The sequence below is a fragment of the Dasypus novemcinctus genome, chromosome 12 (genome assembly GCF_030445035.2).
Source record: "Dasypus novemcinctus isolate mDasNov1 chromosome 12, mDasNov1.1.hap2, whole genome shotgun sequence".
Lineage (NCBI taxonomy): Eukaryota > Metazoa > Chordata > Mammalia > Cingulata > Dasypodidae > Dasypus > Dasypus novemcinctus.
This window is the reverse complement of record NC_080684.1, coordinates 95,806,177-95,826,271: the sequence shown is the minus strand read 5'-3', so window position 1 is coordinate 95,826,271 and position 20,095 is coordinate 95,806,177. Positions and strand designations below refer to the sequence as shown.

Below are 20,095 nucleotides of genomic sequence, written 5' to 3'. Positions count from 1 at the left end.
ATAATAGAGTTAACTAATTTGACTTCATTTATATTAAAGGTAATTTTGGCGTAAAGGATGTCACTCTTATTATGTTAGAGATGTTTCTAGTAAGTTTTAAATATCTGTTAGGTTTAATAGATATTTATACTTAATGTTATTTATATTTAGGGTTACTATATAGAGGCATTTTATGAGGAGCTTTGATACTAACAAGTTATTATTGCAGGTAATGCTATTCCTTTAATGTTGATTTTCACTTGGGTATCAGAGGCAGCTTGGGAAATATAAGCAGGCCATGCCATTTAGTCAGAGACTCCTGGATTTGTTTTTATAGCGTTGCTGGTATGTGGGTGAAAGGTGGGGAAATTGAGTCATATCTATGTGAAGATCTAAAGTTGTGAGGTTTTCTTTTTCTTTTCTTTTTAAATCATTGGGTATTTGGTCTAGAATCTGAACTATTCTAATAAAGTTCAAAATGAAGCCTTTCTCTTTTTTTTTTGCACATCTTCCTTTCAGCTTCAAATTTTTTTAAAAAAATTTCTTTTTTAAAGATTTATTTATTTCTCTCCCGTTCTCCCCTACCCCCCCGCCCTGGTTGTCTGTTCTCTGTGTCTGTTTTCTGCGTCGTCTTCTTTGTCCGCCTCTGTTGTTGTCAGCAGCACGGGACTCTGTGTTTCTTTCTGTTGCATCATCTTGTTGTGTCAGCTCTCTGTGTGGGCGAAGCCATTCTTAGGCAGGCTGAACTTTCTTTCACTTTAGGCAGCTCTCCTTATGGGGCACACTCCTTGCGTGTGGGGCTCCCCTACGCGGGGACACCCCTGTGTGACAGGGCACTCCTTGTGCGCATCAGCACTGCACATGAACCAGCTCCACAGAGGTCACGGAAGCCCGGGGTTTGAACTGCACACCTCCCATGTGGTAGACAGATGCCCTAACCACTGGGCCAAGTCTGCTTCCCAAATTTTTAAAATTTTAAAGATACTGAAGTAAATTAGCAAATTTGGAAATTTGAAGGTATTTATTTCTAAATAACTCTTGGAAAATAAAGAGTACTTTTTTTTTTTTTTTTTTTTTTAATTTTTTTATTTTTTATTGACTTTGTAATAATATTACATTAAAAATATATATGTGAGGTCCCATTCAACCCCACCCCCCCCCTCTCCCCCCCCCCCCCAACAACACTCGTTCCCATCATCATGACACATCCATTGGATTTCGTAAGTACATCTTTGGGCACCTCTGCACCTCATATACATTGGTTCACATCATGGCCCATACTCTCCTCTATTCCATCAAGTAGGCCCTGTGAGGATTTACAATGTCCGGTGATTGCCTCTGAAGCACCATCCAGGGCAGCTCCATGTCCCGAAGACGCCTCCACCTCTCATCTCTTCCTGCCTTTCCCCATACCCTTTGTCCATTATGTCCACTTTTCCCAATCCAATGCCACCTCTTCTATGTGGACACTGGATTGGTTGTGTCCATTGCACCTTTATGTCAAGAGGAGGCTCAGATTCCACCTGGATGCTGGATGCAATCCTCCCATTTTCAGTTGTAATCACTCTAGGCTCCATGGTGTGGTGGTTGTCCTTCTTCACCTCCATCTTAGCTGAGTGTGGTAAGTCCAATAAATCAGATTGTAGGTGCTGGAGTCTGTTGAGGCTCAGGATCTGGCTATCACATTGTCAGTCCAGAGATTCAAATCCCCTAAATATATCTTAAACCCCAACATTAACTGCACCTCCAGCACATTAGCATGAAAGTCTTATGAAGGGAGATCCCATCTGAGTCCAGATTCATCACACATAAACACCATTTCCAAAGAGGGGCCATCTGCCCTGGTAGTTAACCCCATCGGCCATGACCATAACTCCCATGGGTCTATAAAGAGTACTTTTGTAATATTTTGATAACCACATAAATATTCCTCCTCATTCTTACAAACCATGTGTGGGTAAATGCATGGCTAGAGAATAGCAATCAAGATTATTATTGTTTGATTTCAATAAACATTTATTGAGTATTTACTGTATCTTCAGGGACTGGTTTGGGAACTGGGGATATGACCTGAAACACATAATTCCTTCCCTCACATTCTCACTTTCTAGTCACAGTTATGGAGAAACACCAACTATTAAGAACCTTGGATTAAGTGCTAAGGAAAAAATGCACAGGGATAAGGGATACCCATCCCACATTTGGGAGCTGGTAGGTTCAGGAAGGGCTTTCTGGAGCAGGGGATGCCTGAAGTGAGACATAAGACATGAATTACCGAAATAGAAGACCATATTCAAGGAAATAAGAAAACGGAATTTGTTGTGATAAGAATGGGAAGGGAGGTGCAGATATGAGAGAAATCAAAAGACTTCTGATTTGGCCTAGTGTTCAGTGAGGAGTCCTTCTTTTGGAAGGGCCCCTGCTTTCTGTCAGATTTGGGTTTGAGTCTGGGCTCTGCAGTTTACTGGCTTGAGTGACTGAGCAAAATACTTAGTTTCACCTAGCCGTAGATACTTTATCACTAAAAAGGACATTAAAGTAGCTCATCATTGGGGATGAAATGAGCTAATATATTTAATTGCCTTGTAAGAAGCTATCACAGAATAAGTTCTCAAGAATTGGTAGCTATTTTACCTGCCATGGAATTTAACCACTCACCAAGAAAACAAACATGGTGGAATGAGTACTAGAATCTAAGCTTCACTTACGTAGAGATTTTTGTCTCTTTTATCCATTACTCTCCCCCCCTCCATGCCCAAAACAGTGCCTAGCTCGTGGTAGGCACTTGATATTTATTAAATGAATTCACTCATAGATTTTGAGAAATTTAATTTAGTTTTTGACTTTTTAAATTAGCAAAATTTGTGGAACATATAAAGGGAGTTGACCATTATTTGTCATTTGGATATTTGGATCTGGAATTCCAGGGAGAGATCTGGGCTGGAGATAGAAATTTGGGGATCATCAGGGTATATGGGAGATATTTGAAGTAATGGGAATGGGTTAGATTACGTAGAGAAAATGTGTGTACCATTGTTTAAATTTCTTTGAGGTTGTGGACTCCTTTGAGAATCTGATGAATGTTGTAGATCCTTTCCACACAGAAAGGTACATAAGAAAACAGATTTTGCTGGGGTGCCTATGTGAGGAACAATGTACCTTGGGTTCAGAATCTCTGGTATGGAGTAAAAAGAGGTCTGAGGATGGCACCACAAGCAATACCAACATTTAGAAAGTGGGCAGAAGAAGAACAGTAAGATGGGAAAGGGAGTGGGCAGGGAAAGAAGAAAATCAGGAAAGGTGTATCATTTGAAGCTAAGAGTTACAGTTTTCTAAGGGAAGGAATGCAAGTTGCCACAATTAAGTCAAAGAAGATGTAAAATTGTTCATCGAATTTGACGATCCTATGGGATCTTTGGTAACTTCAATAAGATAAATTTCGGTTGAGTGGCATGGGAGAAAGGAAGCTGGCAATCTAGGGATTGCATGGAACCATTGAGGAAACAATCAAGGAATTTAGACAGCTAGGAGAGCTCCCCTTTTCCTTCATCTGTTTATTGAGCAAATATTTTTTGAATTCTTGCCATGTACCAGTGCTGGAAGCTAGGGATTAAACTATGATGGTAGACATGGCCTCTCCCCTTGGCTGACATTCTTATTGATTATTTTCCTTTCCTTCTCCCCTACTCCCCCACCCCACCCCACCCTGAAAATACCCAGAAACGGGCTTCTCTCTAGTACATTACTGGGCACATTCAGCCACCAGGGGGCATCTGTTGTTCTGTTGGGTCAGACCCTGTTCAGTACTGCCTCTTGGGTATCAGGGAGCAAATTGTCCTCTATAATGCCAGCCTTTGAAGGCAGAAACAGACTTCAAAAATCCTTTGTTTCTCCAATGTTCAAAGTGATCCTGTCATTTAGTGAGTTTTTAAAAATCATTTTAATTTTAATTTTTAGCTTGTACCAACTCTTTCTTGTGGTAATGAATTTTTATAAGCCTATTACTTGCAGTATAAAATACTGGTCCAAAACGTACACAAGCACTGTGAATACCAGGCCTCAGGAAACCTTTGTCCTAAGCCTAGACTATTCACTTGTGAGGATCCTTCATTTTCCTCCCTCTGCCCCCCTCCCTTTTCTTTAACTTTTTTTCAAACTTTATTTTCAAAGAAGTTTTAGACTACAGAAAAGTTACATTGGAAATATAGGGTGCTCACATATACCCCACTCCCTCCACCCCTCACATTTTTCCCTATTAATAATATCTTTTTTTATTTTTTGGTAAGATTTATGTTATTTATTTATTTATTTCCCACCCCCTCTTTGTTTGCACTTGCTATGTCTGTTTGTCTTCCTTGTTTCTTTAGTAGGCACTGGTAACTGAATCCAGGACCTCAGACATGGGAGGGATGCACCTTATCGCTTAAGCCAACCCGGTTCCCTACTTTGTTGTGTCTCTTGTTGTTTTTCCTCTTCTGTCTCTTGTTGCGTCATCTTGTTGTGTCAGCTTTCTGCGCCTGCCTGTTGCACCAGCTCACTGTCTTCTTAGGAGGCACTAGGAACTTAATCATGGTCCTCCCATGTGTTAGGTGGGAGCCCAGTCACTTGAGCCACATCCACTTTCTAATAACATCTTACATTAATGTGCGTTTGTTACAACTGATGAACAAATATTGAAGCATTGCCACTAACCATGGTCTGTAGTTTACATTATGGTTTATACTTTGCTCTGTACAATTTTATAGATTTTGACAAAATGTATCCTGACCTGTATCCGTCATTGCAATATCATGCAGAACAATTCCAGTGCCCCCAAAATGTTCCATGTTCTACCTATTCTTCTCTCCCCATCCCCTCAGAACCTCTGGTAACTTCTGGTAACCACTATCTTTTTATCATTGTTACAAGTTCTTCTGTTACTACAACAATAATAAGTCTACTTTGGTCCATAGTTGCATCCCCTCTTATGTTCGTTCATTCGTCAATCTTGATAACTTTGGAATTGTGATACCCCCTCTGCTTCCAGTTGAGACAGGGATTAGATCTTATGGGATAGATGGAACTGTCTTGCTTTCAGCTGTAGATATCTCTGTTTTCTGGGATGGATGTTGTCCATCATCATCATTTTGTTAGTTGTCTTGGGCAAGTCCAGTGAACTGGAAAGTAAATGTTGGCTGCAACTCTGCTGAGATTCAGGGCTGTACTGGCATATGAACAGACTGAAGATTTAAGTCTCTGTGATATATATTTAATGGGTCTAGTGCTATTTATAGGTTCAAATAAAAGAGGATACATATATTCTAAGGTAAGGCTCATCGATGGGGTGCTGAATTCATGGGGTTGTGTGCCTTGCCTATAGTGTCCAGCTGCCTCTAGAGGCCTTGGGGACACTCCTATTTGAGGCTTTGTTTACTGTGGGAGTCAATGAGATCCACCTGAGACATGCATAGTGTAAACCCTGGAATGACCTCCCAACTCACTCTGAAATCTTTTAGCCATAAAAACTCTTTTTTTTTTTGGTCAAAGTCTTTTTCGAAATTCATTGCCATTTGGTGCTTGGTAATAATCCCTTGGTGCCAGGGAGGCTTATCCCCAGAAGTCATGACCCACACGAGGGGAAGGTAGAGAGTTTGGTTTAGAGAGAAGCCACATTTGAGTAATAAGGAGGTTTTTAAGAGGTAACTCTTAGGCAATAGATATTATTAGGCTAAGTTTCAATTTTACAAGAACAAGGTTCATAATTATAAGTATTAATATCAAGGACTTGGTGTATTGGTCTGTCTTCTTTTATTAGGAGCTGCCTATGTACTCTAGAGATTCTTGCTACTCTGTTAGAGAATATAGCAGGATTCCGCAGGATGGGAATTTAATATTTTGTTGGTTATTGTGTGGGTCTCCACCCACTGAGATAATATAGCCTGTGACCATGTGAACACATTCATATATCATAGAGGCATGCCCCAAGTTCACCCTTCCCACAGATCCCCACACCCCTAATTCCCCGCACCAGTGATCCTCCCCTGCCATAGCTGTCACTTTTCCGTAACCCAAAACCTTTCCAAAAACAAAGCCAAAAGACTTTTCTTGATCATGCCTTTTATCACCATTAAGATTTGTTTATCTTTTTATGTCTGTTTACAATTTATTCTGTATGTTCCCCCATTTGTCGTTTTCTGTGTTTGTTTTTTTAACTTTATTTTTGAAAGAAGTTTTAGGTTACAGAAAAGTTACATAGAAAATATAGGGGATTCGCATATACCTCACCCCTTCCCTCTCTCACATTTTCCCCTACGGATACCATCTTACATGAATGTGGTACATTTGTTGCAATTGATGAGTACTGAAGCATTGGTACTAACCATAGTCAGTAGTTTACATTATGGTTTATACTTTGCACTGTACAATATCATAGGTTTTGACAAAATGTATACTGGCCTGTATCCTCATTGCAAAATCATGCAGAACAAATGCAATACCCTAAAAATGCCCCATATTCCACCTATTGTTCTTTCCCCCTCCCCTCAGAATCTATGGTAACCACTAAGTTTCAGTTTTACAAGAATAAGGTTCATAGTTACATGCATTAATACTGAGGGCTTGACACACTGGTCTGTTTTCTTTTATTAGTCACTAGCTATGTACTCGAGAGATTCTTGCCCGTCTATTTGAGAATGTAGCAAGGCTCCCCAGGATGGGAATTTAACATTTTCTTGTTTATTGTTTGGGTCTCCACCCAAACACTGTATTACAAGGTGAACACATTCCTATTCCATAGAGGCCTGCCCCAGATGCACCCTTTTCCACAAATCCCCCCACCACTGACACCCTGCACCAGTGACTCTCCCCTGCCATATTTGCCGAAAGAACATCCCCACAGTTGTATTTTCAACCCCAGACCTCCCCAGAGTTCACCTGTTCCTTTCTCCAGCCCTCCTCCATTTCCATGGATAGTCCAAAAGCCCCCCTCCCCATCCCTGCTCACCCTCACACTCCATCTTCGACCCCACTCACATCACCGCACCACCATCATCCTCATCCACTGCCAGAGTTAAAGAAAAACAAAACAAAACAGAAAACTTTCTTAGGGCTTTGTCTCTTTCCATGATGTGTGGAGGCTGCTTCAAGGTAGTTGCAGTTTTATAAGGCTAGCGTGTGTGTGGTGGGAAGTGGGGGAGTCTAATATCCTTCTTGATGCCTAAATATGGGTTTTTTTCCCCTCATAGTAGTAATGGTATATGGTGACTCTCAGGTTTATATTTCATATGTTATAACTGAAAATATCAATAATCCATAAATATGATTGAGATTTTTTTCCCATAAATACACAGGGTTGCCCTTGCTTGTAGTGAAACACACCAACCACCTTTCTGCTTGCTCACTTTGTCTTTAAAATTTTTGCTGCAGTCTTCTTCCTCTTGATTGGCTTTTCAGTTGTAAATTCACCAAGCACTATATATTCTGTCTTCCAGATCATTTCTAAAAACATTAAATAAGAACAGTCCTATTTTTTCTCATATTTTTTCTAATGTTTAAAGATCCCATTCTTTATAAATTAAAAATTATACTAAATGTATGCAGATATCTGTAAAAAGCCTAGACACCTTGTAGGTGCTCGGTAAATAGCTATGATTGTGCTTATGATTGTACCTTGTTTTGTAGTTCCTGTGTTCTTTTTGGAATTGTTTAATCCACTGGAAATTATATCATAATAAAGATAACTAAAATATATAATGAAATTCTTTAGAATAGGGTCCTATTTACTAGAATATAAAAAAAGATTAGAAAAAATCTCTGACATTATAAACAGCAAAATCTCATCAACCGTTTATATAGATTATCTTATTTGATTTTTAATCATATAAAGTAGGAAGATTATGACATTTATATTCAGAAGTTAAAGTATTTTCTAAGATCAGTATTGTAGGTCAGAATTAAGAGTTAGACAAATACTTCTTGATTGAACCACATCTTCAATCCCTTTTTTCTTTCATTATGCCTTTTTAATAAGAAGACTTTAAGAAACTCTTATGTTCAATAAACATTCTCCTAAACCTTCTTAGTTCACTGGAATTTCTAATGAATCTGGAAGCTTGTTTCCCAAGTGGTTATTTTTGTATACACCTTTTCCAGAATCCCCAGGTTTTTTGCAGTAGAAAAAAACAGCACTATTTCCTTTCTCTCTTTTAATCCTTTGCGGTCTTTAGACTGCTTTGGTCTTCCCAGGACAAGCAAGTTCTTGCATATTCCCACTCCTTGAACAAACCTTTTAGTTAATGTTCATTCAGCAGCTTTTCTCTTCTTCACGTCTTTTTAAAAATTCACTAAATATAAACTGTATCCGTGAAAATGTGTTTTTTAAAAAATAATTTTTGTTTCATTTCTTATTTATTACCATATTTATACTGGAATCTTTTAAATTGGTATAACTGTGGTACGCTGCTATGAATGCTTCTAGTGCTATATAATAATGCCACCACCGCAGATATTCACTTCTTAAAATATGCCTGCACATGGCGCCTGCCCCTCCCTCCTCTCCCCCTCCTTCCCTCCCACCCCCACGCACACGAGCGCGCGCACACATGCACACACACACGCACACACGCACACGCAGACGCCTGCGCACAGAGCACACCAAACTGCCTTTCTCCTGCAGGCCTGTTTCTGGAGTTGGTAGATGTCAGATGGGGGGAGGAGGAAGAGGTGGGGCTCTACTCTGATTAATTACCTTAGGCATTCAGGGGTGGGGCTTCCTTCAGCCATCTGCCTGAGATATGGGAGGGAGCTGGAGAAAGAAGGAGGGGGAGAGACTGCCAGAGAGGAAGAGGAAAGAAAGGAAGAAACACTAGAAAGAAAAAGGAAGGAAAACGAGATAAAGGGAGATAAATTACCCACCCTTAAATAATTCGATTGGGGGGGTGGGGGGGTGGAAAAGAAAGCTGTGGAGGTATACTGCAGCACGGACTGCTTTGAAGGGTTTATCATCTATTTTATTTGGTTTATGGAGAAAAAGAAAATGGTAACTCAGGTAAGATTTGTGCTCCCTCAGTGTATTTATTTTCTCATCTTGGAATCTAAATAAAGGTTTGGATACAGGGTAGAGTAAGCAGAGTTTTAATTATTATTTTCTTCTTAGAAAAGGCCAGATTTATTATCAGCTGAAAAGTGTTAGTGTCTGTTGTAAGTCCGTGTGTGTGTGTTTGTGTGTATGTGTATTTCTCCCTATCCTTTTTTCTCCCCCCCTCCTGCAGTTCCATAGCAGATTCCTATTTCCTGTACTGTGCAGCTGTAGCTCAGGAAAGACCCTGTGGGGATTTGTCTACCTCTTTGTCTTGATTCTGAGAAGAGGGAGGGAGAGAAAGACTGCAGAGGTAGGAAGAGATTCTTGTAGACTGCCAAAAAGAGGGGAAAGGACTTCCTTTTGAGAACTGCAGAAGAATTTGTGTTATAGGGAAATATGATTCCTGATTCACCGTGGTTTCTCAGGATTGGCTGTGGGATTGCAGTTTTGCTGTCTTGGTTCTCGATGGTTTATTAAGTGTTTCATTTTGATGGCTTTGTTACTGGTAGATGTTTTCAGTAGGAACCAGAGGAGCATCCAGGTGTGGGAGAGTAAGGTAGAACCCTCCCTGACAGGAGAGCAAGTCTGAATGTATAAATGACTAACAGGCAGACATTAAAAGGCATTTGAAGGAGAGGGAGTAGGACATGGAAGAACGCTCCTCTTTCTCTCTGCCTCTCTTTGGTTATGCCAGGCAATATCTAATCTGCATTTTAGCAAGTCATTCCTGACAAACATAAAGGTGAGTGCGCTTTCCTGATTTCCCCTGGCCATGCTATTTTTCCTGTTGTCATTCTCTGTGCTCCTTTACTCTTTTTTTTTATGTATAGGTTGGAAGGGAATGATGAGGCTGTGATTTATCAATGAGAAATCATTTGTATTAAAGAACATTCATGTCCTTCAGTGTTAGGCTTAGGATCACTTTCACTCCAAGCTTTTGTGTTCTATAGGGAAATTTCATCACTGGACAGTGCTTTCTTTCCTTTTAAGGAGGTTGCTCTTTTTTTGTATTCTCTTCTCTTTTTCCTCTCCAAGTAACCACGGGAGGGCGAGAGAGTGGGCTAGCTATCAGGATAGTGGCATCATTTTAGGAGCTGGAATCCTGTTCCCTTAAAGGTTATATAACACCCCGCAGTGCTGTTTGGAAGGAGGGAAACCTTTAGGGAGATTTTTCCAATGTGACTGAGAGGAAAGGGAAGTTTCAAAGAACATGTCTTTCCACAGTAACTCAGGTTTGAATTTGGAGATCATCAAGAAACCCCCTCCCTCTTTTTAAAAGTGAAGAGACCCTTGAAATATTTTCTTTTCCACTTCTTATCCCCTCACCATCAGCCTAAAGCTCTTTTTGAGATATTCCTTTTTTTAAAAAATTTCCATGAAAGAGAAAACCTATTTCTGGATTTTCTTTGTTGCTTGGGAGATGATACTTGCTTAACCTTGGAGCTCTCATTCAATTTTCATTGACTGGCAGTTTGAGAGGTAACAACTCTCTTCTTTCTAAGATGTTACTGAAGGCTTTTCAGTTTCTTGATTTTTCATTATATATATACTTTTAAATCAGTGAAAGATTTATCTAAACCGGGAATTTTTATAATCAGAGGTTTTCCATGGTTTCTTGGAACATTTCCTCTTAGGTTCTAAGAGTAGCTGGTAAGTCTATAAAGTGTAAGTGAGAATGCATATGTTTGTGCACACTTAATAGTGTGCTCTCAGGTGTAGTTAAGAAAACTATAAATCAGGGAATGACGTAAAAGAGATAAATGAAAACTGGAAAAAGGGGGTTTTTGATGATTAGGAATTCTAATAGATATTTTATCTTAATTTTTCTCAGAATGTGCCGAAATGCTGAAGAAACAAGTAACTAGTTTTTATCTATCCTGAATTTATGTAACTGGAAAGTACAGAATGTAAAATTTATGAATTTTCTGTATTCTGGCATAATTTGTTTTGGTGTAGATACTTTTCTATGTTTATGTAACATACATAGTTGTTAATTACCAGACAGGTGAACTTTTTAATTTTTCTTTTTTTTTCTTTTCTTTTAAGCCAGGCATCCAATCCCAGTATTTGATAATGACCTGTCGCAAAAGCTTTCTAAAAATAAAATGTCTATACTGGTTAGGGTTGGGTTTTCAGAGTTAGATGCTTTATTGTTGATTTAGTGTCTTGGCCAAGAAAGGTATGTGTGGATATGTTTTCACTATTTTACCACCTAAGTTCTTTGCATAAGAAAGACTTTGAGTGGATGACATTTTCATTGCACAACATAATAGATCCATATCAGTATTTGTACAGTGTGTGCTGTTATTAAATATACTTTAGTTTTATAAGATCTTGTTTTTCCTTTTAATTAGTAAACTTCTCTGTCATTTATTTACAATGTAAAATCAGTGCTTTGTTGTTTTTGAATCACAAAATTCTATTATAGCAGACAGACATGTGACTTTTAAAAAAAAGTAACTTCAGGTTTATCTGTTGTTCATGTATATGCTGTACAAATATTTCCCTGAGGTGCCTCTTATTTCTGAGCTTGTGAACCAAGTAATGTCTTTGTAGGTTTGTGAAAATAACAATGTGGAATAAAAAGAAGAAAAATCCATTCTCGTAATTTGTGTAAAATTAGAGAATCAAATTTGTAAATGACTTCATCTCTGATTAGTTAAAAAAATATATAATGTGTTGCTAGACTCAGACTCAGTTATGCTATTTGTTTTTTAAGGTATACTGGTGGCAGAGAGGAAAAGAGGAAAGAGTATGGATGTGAAAGAAAATTTTTGTGCTCTGCTATAGAGTAAGACTGCCAGGTCTATGGATCACAAAGTCCTCCCTTTCTTGGACAGCTCAGTGCTTTGCTGGCATTTTCTTCAAAATCTGTTTTCCATCAGGACCTAGAGAAGGGAAGGTGTTAAGAATAAGGGAGGTTGGAAAGGGGGTTGCTGTTCCTTTAAAGAGTGTAGTGAGCCCATGTGGCAGCAGGCTGCTCTGGAGTGTATTCTTTTGTAATGAATCACCAGTTCCATTGTCTGCTATCTTCCCTCTTTGTAGCTTGAAGACTGAAGTCTTTTCACCTGAGCTCCTGCCAGTTGGCTATTCTGTTCCTGGGTGGTTGGGTGGGAGTATTTTATGCTTAATTAAAGACAGATAAGAGAGTAGTAGGTATGTTTTGCTTTAATTTTTTCTGTCTGATTTTGATTTGTTTTTAATGAATTGGAGTAGGGTCCCTATTCTCTGATTTCCATAAACATGTGCCATTTTCTGTTAATTCTGGAGGTCCTCAGTGATTATTTAGTCTCCATTTTGTGGCATCACTTTAAAGTGATTCCATTCTGTTGCCTGCTAGTCATCCTCTCTTTCCACCCCAACCTCATCCCACCCCTTATTCTCGGAGCTCTAGCCCAGGCTGTTTGTTTTGGCATACTTTCCACTTTCTATGGGCTGTGCTGGACTTGGGAAGTTGAGGGGTAGGCGGGGAATGTGGGTTGGAGACTAATTTATGTTCCTTTACAATAAACCAAAAAACCCTCATTTTTTCCAGAGATTTGGTTTCTTTTTGAATTCTTCTACACTGCTCCGTATCTTCATTTATAACCATTTCCTTGCCAAGGCCAAAACTAGCTCTTAAAAAATATTGCCAGTCTGAAAGTTACTTAGCTCTCCTGAAAAGATACCCAGAATTCCATAAATGGAGATGTGAATAAATCTGAGCAGTTTTGAATCATTAAGTGGTTCTTCTTCCCAATCAGCCCCTTACTACACACCTTTCCTCTTATTTTTTTCTCCTTAGTTTTGCTGTTAAACTAGAAAAACTTAGTGTTTGACTCTCTGTTGTTCAAGTCTGTATTATATGTCCTCTTTAGGACATCTCCATGTTGCAAGGTGATTGACACTCATTCCTCTCAATGATAAAACATAAACTGAAATCCCTAATCTCGTTCTCCTTGTTTTCTGTTCTCCCCGCGCCCCCCCCCCCCCCCAAAAAAAAACTTCCAAGCTCACTTCTACACAAATTGCCATGTGGGAACAATTTCATCTTTCTTGACTTCTCGTTCATGGGGTACCTAAATTTAACTTCTTTTTATGTAGTACCTTACCTTAGGTTGTTTCTCAGGTACCTCCATGATATTCACACAGCTTGTCACTAGAGACCAGTCATACTGATGATGTAGCCCCCTAGGCCCATTCTAATTTCCTCATATCCCATCCCTCTCTGGTATCCCAAGCATGCCCTGTCTCGTATCTTCCCTCCTGGAGGCACTCTCTTCTCTCACCATTCCAAGAGTGCTGTCAAATCTTTCTTGAATGTTTCTTTATAACACTTCATCTATGAAGTTTAACACACACAAATGGAATGCTCCTCTACAGTAAATGCTTTGCTATTTTGATTGTAACAGCTTTATCATTGGGCTCCTCTGCTCAGCTTCTTTTAGGCGGAAATGCTGCAGTCTGCCATCACAATGTATTGTTGCCATTTTCCAGGCTCAAATGTTCCCCTCTTATTATTAGAATAATTAAATTCATGAAAGCTTAGAGTCAAATAATTCATTATAGAGGTCATTGCCAGAGTGAACCATTTAAAACGCACATCTGATTTTGTTTCTCTTGTCCTTAAAATCTTCCATTTGTTTCCCTTCAGACTAAAATAAAATCCAGTGATCTTACCATGGTCTGTAAGACCCCACTCCATAAGGAACCTATCTCTCTAACCTCATCTCCTGCTGCCCCTATTTTCCTGTATTTTGCTCCAATGACATTGTCTTCTTTGCTATTCCCATAAGACCACACACACCGTGCAGCCTCCTGCTCAGGGTCTTTCCTTCTGCTTTTCTGTCTTCCTGAAATGCTCTTCCCTTATGCAGTCACATGGCTTGCTTACTCAAATGTTACTTTGTGGGGAAGAGCTCTCCCTCGGCCATCCTATTTAAACTAGCATTCTCTCATCACTTCATATCCTTAGCTTGTTTCTTTACTTGTCACTGATTGATAACTATGTTATATGTATATATGAGGGAAAGGACTTGTCAGTAGTCTTTTGCATTCCCAGTATCCAGACTGGCACATAGTCATAATAGCAGATCCTTTTATATGCTTAGATTTATTAATACCAGGTTCTGTTCTAAGCACTGTACTTACATTAATTCATTGAATCCTCTCAACAACCATATCATTATCCCCACTGTACACAAGAGTGTACACTGAGGCATATAATAGTTAGGTAACTTGCCTAAGTTCATACAGCTACTAAGAGATGTTATGGGGATTCATATCTAGACAGGTTGACTTTGGAATCCATACTCTTAACCATGGTACTCTAATGTCCCTTGTAGCTATTAGATAATCAGTAAGCATTTTTTGAATGTGTGAATTACCTTAGTTGAGACTGGTTGATTTCCAAAATTTCCATCTCCGATTTGTTCAAGGCTTTGATATAACACTTACAATAATAGGGATTCACTGTTAAATAAAATGAATTCATCATTATAAAACTACATAATAATAAAAGGTAACATTACAGAGTGCATCCTATACAATATACACCGCCTTAATACCTTACATATGTTAAGTGATTTATTCCTTTCACCTTTGTAGGTATTATTAATGTCCATGTTGTAGGAATAAGGAAATGGTACAGATGGCAAAGCCAGGATTTAAACCCAAGGAGTTTGGCTCAAGATTCCTGACTTTTAACCACCACCATTAATGACTTTTTTTCCCCTTTTTTAAAATAAAATTTTACTGAAGTATACCATCCATACATGAACATACATAAACAATAATTGGATAGTAAAATTTGTGAATTGACAAAACAAATAAATATCATCATACAAGGCTCCCATCCATCTCCCCACCATCAACACCTTGCTAACAGTTATTTTTTAAATAACTTTTTTGCCTACCTACTTTGTACAGTTAATTTTACATGCACATCACAATTACATATGTAACATTATATTTATATCATATATCACTTGTCAATCACCTGTTGAGGCAAATAGTGTCCCCCCCGCTGCTTTTTTTTTTTTTTTTAACATGAGACTTATGATTTGAGAGGTCCAGCAACCTGGAGATACTTCAAACCTGAGATCTATTTTAACCTTAAATTTCCATGCTTTTCTATTTTACTACCAGCCTCAAAAGATAAATAGCTCCATTGTTGGCCATTAAAAAGTAGAAAGAGTGTGCTTAAGATGAGCTAAAACCAGTTTTCATTATCTCTCACTTCTTTTTTTTTTTTTTACTTCTGTCATCTGTAGTCGTATGGGGTAGTTTAATTTCTCTTCAAACCAAATATTTGAAGATACTGCTAAGTGTTAGCTTCTCTTCCCTTTGCCTATCATTCCCACTTCTTGAATTATTCCTCCTATGGTTTCCAGAGTCTTTAATGTCTTTGACTGATACATTAATTTATAGGAATGCTTTACCATTTATGTCTAATTACTAAGTAAAAATATCAATTCTCAGTATTAGTAAATGTCATATCTTTGTTATACATTTTATTTTATGATAACACATTCGATTTTATTCAGTTTTCATAGCATATAGATTATATAGTGTTATGAGCAATTTATAACTTAAAAAATAAAGGCATATAACCTTCAGTTTGTCAGAATATCGTTGATGTCATCTGATTGGCAAGACTATCTGTCCTCAAACCTGTGGGTTTTGCCCTGATCCCTCAAAGGTTACTATCATTGAATTTTTCAGTTTTTAAACGTATTTATTATAAATACTGTTTTTAAAATGTCAGTTGAGTCAACAAATGGCATTGAAAAATCAGCAAAAGTAAATTTGATCATTTCCCTGAAGATAGTGAAATTGTACCAAAAAAGAATAGTAAAAACCAAAATTGGGGGAAGCAGTTGTGGCTCAAGTTGATAAAGCTTCCGCCTGCCATCTGCGAGGACCTAGGTTCAATCCCTGGGGCTTCCTGGTGAAAAAGAAGAAGAGAAAGCATGCCCACGCAGCAAGCCAGTGCCTGTGCGACAAGCCAGTGCCTGCGCAAGTGCCCATGTGGTGAGCCAGTGCCCCACGCAAGTGAGTCACGTAGCAAGATTATGACACATGAAGAGAGGCAAGGGGAGAGTCAAGGTGAAACACAGCAGAAATCAGGCACTGAGATGGTGCAATGGACAGGGAACTTCTCTCCCCATCAGAGGTCTCCAGGATCAAATCCCGGTGAATCCTAGAGGAGAGAAAATGAGAAGAGAAGACAACACAGATAGCAAAAACAGCAGGATGGGAGGAGGGAAAGGGAGAAAAATAAATAAATCTTTTTTAAAAAACCGAAATTGGGAATTAGAGGGCCTTTCAGATCAGTAGCAACAGCAAAACATAAGCTGTTTTTCTACTGAAAAAAAAAAAAAAAGAAAACGTAATGAAAAAGTAAACCCTTGCAAAAAGTTCTGATTTAATAATATTTAGTAATAAGTCAGATATCATAGAGATTCTTAGCTTATTTCAGCATGTTATTTTCATTATGCTTCTTGAAATTTTTTTCAAAGGACTATCAAGTTAAGAATATTAGACTATTAGAATAATAATATTTCTTATTTAACTAATGACTCAGACAATATATGTATACCTAAACTGTTGTTAATACTGTGAAATAGGTTTTTTTTAATTGCATCTTGGAATCACGTAAATGGAGATATTAAATTTCATTCAGATTTATAGGTTAAAGTTCTGCAACCAAGACTTGATAATAATATTTCATTTGTCAGGGAATAATTCAGAACATGTGGTAATGGACCAGTGATTATTTTATGAAATTATAAATGAATACTTTCATATTCACAAGTTTCATAGCTATCTTCTTTTATCTAATGTTGATTGAAGTTCCTTGTAAGAAGTTTTTTGTTTTTGTTTTTGTTTTTAGGTAATGGGGCTGGGGATTGGACTTGGGACCGCATATGTGGGAAGCCAACACTCAACCACTGAGCCACATCAGCTCCCCTGAGTTGGTTTTTTCGTTTGTTTGCTTATTATGTGGGTTTTTTTGTTTGTTTTTAGAAGGCACCGGGAACCAAACCCGGGACCTCCCATGTGGGAAGCAGGTATGCAATTGCTGAGCCTCATCTGATTCCTGTAAGAAGTTTTGAAGAGACAAACTGAGTCTTAAAATAAGATTTAACTCTTAACTTACAGCAGAGACCCACAAACTTTTTCTTCAAAGGGCTAGATAGTAAATATTTATGGCTTTGTGGGGCCATGCTATATCTGTCACAACTATTCAACTCTGCATTTGTAGAGAGAAAACAGCCGTGGATAATACATAAATAAGTGTGGCTGTGTTCCAATAAAACTTTATTTATGGACACTGAAATTTAAATTTCTTGTAATTTTCAGTTGTCACAACATATTTGTCCTTTGATTTTTTTCAACCACTTCAGAATATAAAAACCATGCTTAGTTTGCAGGCTGTAAACAAAAAAAGCAGTGGCTGACTTTGACGTACAGGCAGACCTTGCTCAGAGGGATACAGCTCCTCCCTACTTTCTTAGCTTGAGGAAGATTTTCTTGTATAGCTTGATGACAAGGAAACAGTTTCTAGCAGTTTTGACAAGTTGTGTTAGACCCTGGGTGGGAAGGAAAGAAGATATGGAGATAACTCTTCTTTCCTCAACTTCTTTCTCCCTTCTCTTGGCCCCCAATTCTGTTTTGAAATTTCCCAAATAAGCCACATTTTGCTTTTCATAGATTTTTTCATATATCATTTTTCATAAATTACTACCTCATTTCCAGAATAGCTTTTCTCCCAAACGATTAGTTTCTGGTCCTTAAAGATTAAGCTTAAACTTGGAGTACTTCAGAGAGCTGGCACTTCTATCTCATAGTGAGTTGTACCTCCTTTGTACTTCATTAGCATTCTGTACAAATTGCTCTCTTAGTCCATATTAAGTAGTACTGTGATTGTAGAGTATATTTGTTTCCTCCTTAGACTGTGGTTTCTTTCTAGATTGGGACTATATTGCCAGTATTTATTATGTTAGTATCAAAGTTTAATTTCCAGCAAATATTTCCTGAATGAATTCATAAATTTGTCAATGCATTGACAAGATCCTCTTTGAAATGCAAAATGAAAGGGTAAATTGGGCAATCACTCATATCATATTTACTCCTATGATCACCATTTCCTATACTCCTACTCTTATTATTTAAATCAGCATTTTCGAAATGAAAGCTTTATTTTGCTAAAAGAGAGGGGCCTTTGTATTATACAGCTATGTTTGGGGATCCCTAAATCTCTTATAGGTCTTCTAAGGAAAGGTTCTATATTTCCAGAAGATTGCATGAAGGTAAGTGGTACATGAGTTTTAGCCTTCTCTGGGTCAGGAAAGAGGAAGGAAGGGCATGGCTTCAATTGGTGGGGAAAGGACATGGTGCAAAGAAAGAGAAGTGGAAAGGTGACAATGAAATTTTAGTGATTGGCAGCCTATAGTATGTATACCAAAGGTGGTATATTAGTCAGCCAAAGGGGTGCTGATGCAAAATGCCAGAAATTGATTGGTTTTTATAAAGGGTATTTATTTGGGGTAGAGCTTACCAGATACCAGACCATAAGGTATAAGTTTCTTCCCTCACCCAAGTCTATTTTCATGTGTTGGAGCAAGATGGCTGCCGATGGTAGCGAGGGTTCAGGCTTCCTGGGTTCCTCTCTTTCAGGGTCTTGCTTCTTTCTGGGTTCAAGGTTCCTTCTTTCCCAGGTCTTGATTCTTCCTCGGCTCAGAGTTCCTCTCTTCCTGGTATATTGAGTACAGGTGGTATATTGAGTGCAGCTATCTCTTTCTCTTCCGTTCTTTCCACTCAAGATGACCAAGAGTTAGATTCCTGGCATACTACTTTTGAAAAGCTGTCAATCCCAGATTTATATCAGACCATAACCATTCCATGTCATTTTTAAGGTTCACTGTCAATATGCTTTGCTTTCATCTTTCAATCTTTATTTGTTTCACTATATTTTCTTTATATCCAGTATGTTCTACATGGTTCAACTCTAAGCATTCTAAAAAATCTGCTATGTTATATCCTTGTATGTCTTGATTGTTGAGCTTTTTCTTAATTAAAGACAGTTCTACTAAAAGAATCAATCAATTCCTTTAGTAATTATTAGAGAAGCAGACAGTAAAATTTGCTTTGTTTTAGAAGAAGAAGGTATATTTGTAGTGTGCATTTAGTATACAGAATTCAGCTATTCCCTCTGTTTTACTTGGTATTAGACATTTTAAATAAGGGTTATAATAGATGGAGGAAGAACAAATGTCAGTGGGAATGTCTGTTTGAACTCTCAGTCCTTGAACTCTCATTTCATTAAATATTTTCTGTTTTATCAGAGCTTATGTATAGAATATATTTAGACATAATCCTAAGAAATTCATAGTAAGATGAGCCTACAATTAAATAACATTTTGAATTTATATTATATTTCTTCAAAGTATTAAGCTGGGAAAGAGAAAGGTTGATTAATTTTTTTCAAGGTTTTCATGTGAAGGAGTAAGAAATCAAGAGTTTACTGTAATTGGTATTTCCTATTTAAGAATAAGGATGCTGTGTTCTCAGTGCATTCTGTATATTTGTTTCAGTCGTGCTCTGTCTCTCTCTTGAATTGAGTATTTTTAGATTCTATTTTATCTCCTTTGTTGGCTTATTAACCAACAAATTAGTTTTATTTTCATAGTTTCTTAATTTAGTTCATTCTTTTACTTATTTAATTATTTTAGTAGATTAGGGTTTATAGTATACATCTTTAACATATCATAGTCTGCTTTAAAGTGATATTATACTACTCCACACAGGGCTCTTACAGCCCTTCAACAATGTGCTTCCATTTCTCCCCTCCCAACCTTTGTGTTATTGTTATAAATTTTACTTTTAAATATGTTATAAAACTCCACTGTGTACATTATTATCATTATTACATCTGACTCCTTAATACAAGAATAATCTTTTAAAGAAAAAAATTTTTTTAAATTATTTCTTTATTTAATTCCCCTCCCCCGGTTGTCTGTTTTCTGTGTCTTTTTGCTGCATCTTGTTTCTTTGTCCGCTTCTGTTGTCGTCAGC

General features: G+C 37.8%; 1 protein-coding gene across 50 annotated transcripts in view; it reads left to right on the top strand.

Moving 5' to 3' along the window:
• The window catches only part of RBFOX2 (RNA binding fox-1 homolog 2), a 295,584-nt gene that overhangs the window by 185,204 nt on the left and 90,285 nt on the right, over window positions 1–20,095 (top strand). The window contains exon 1 of one of the 50 annotated variants that reach the window (XM_058308734.2): window positions 8,587–9,004. The exons of 45 other annotated variants lie outside the window; for them this stretch is intronic. In XM_058308734.2, coding sequence (XP_058164717.1) covers window positions 8,978–9,004 — 27 coding nt within the window. In that variant the 5' untranslated portion in view covers window positions 8,587–8,977. Of the gene's footprint in view, window positions 1–8,586; window positions 9,005–20,095 lie in introns of those variants that run through there. 4 more of the 50 variants (XM_058308727.2, XM_058308730.2, XM_058308736.2 and 1 more) reach the window with 4 other exon arrangements.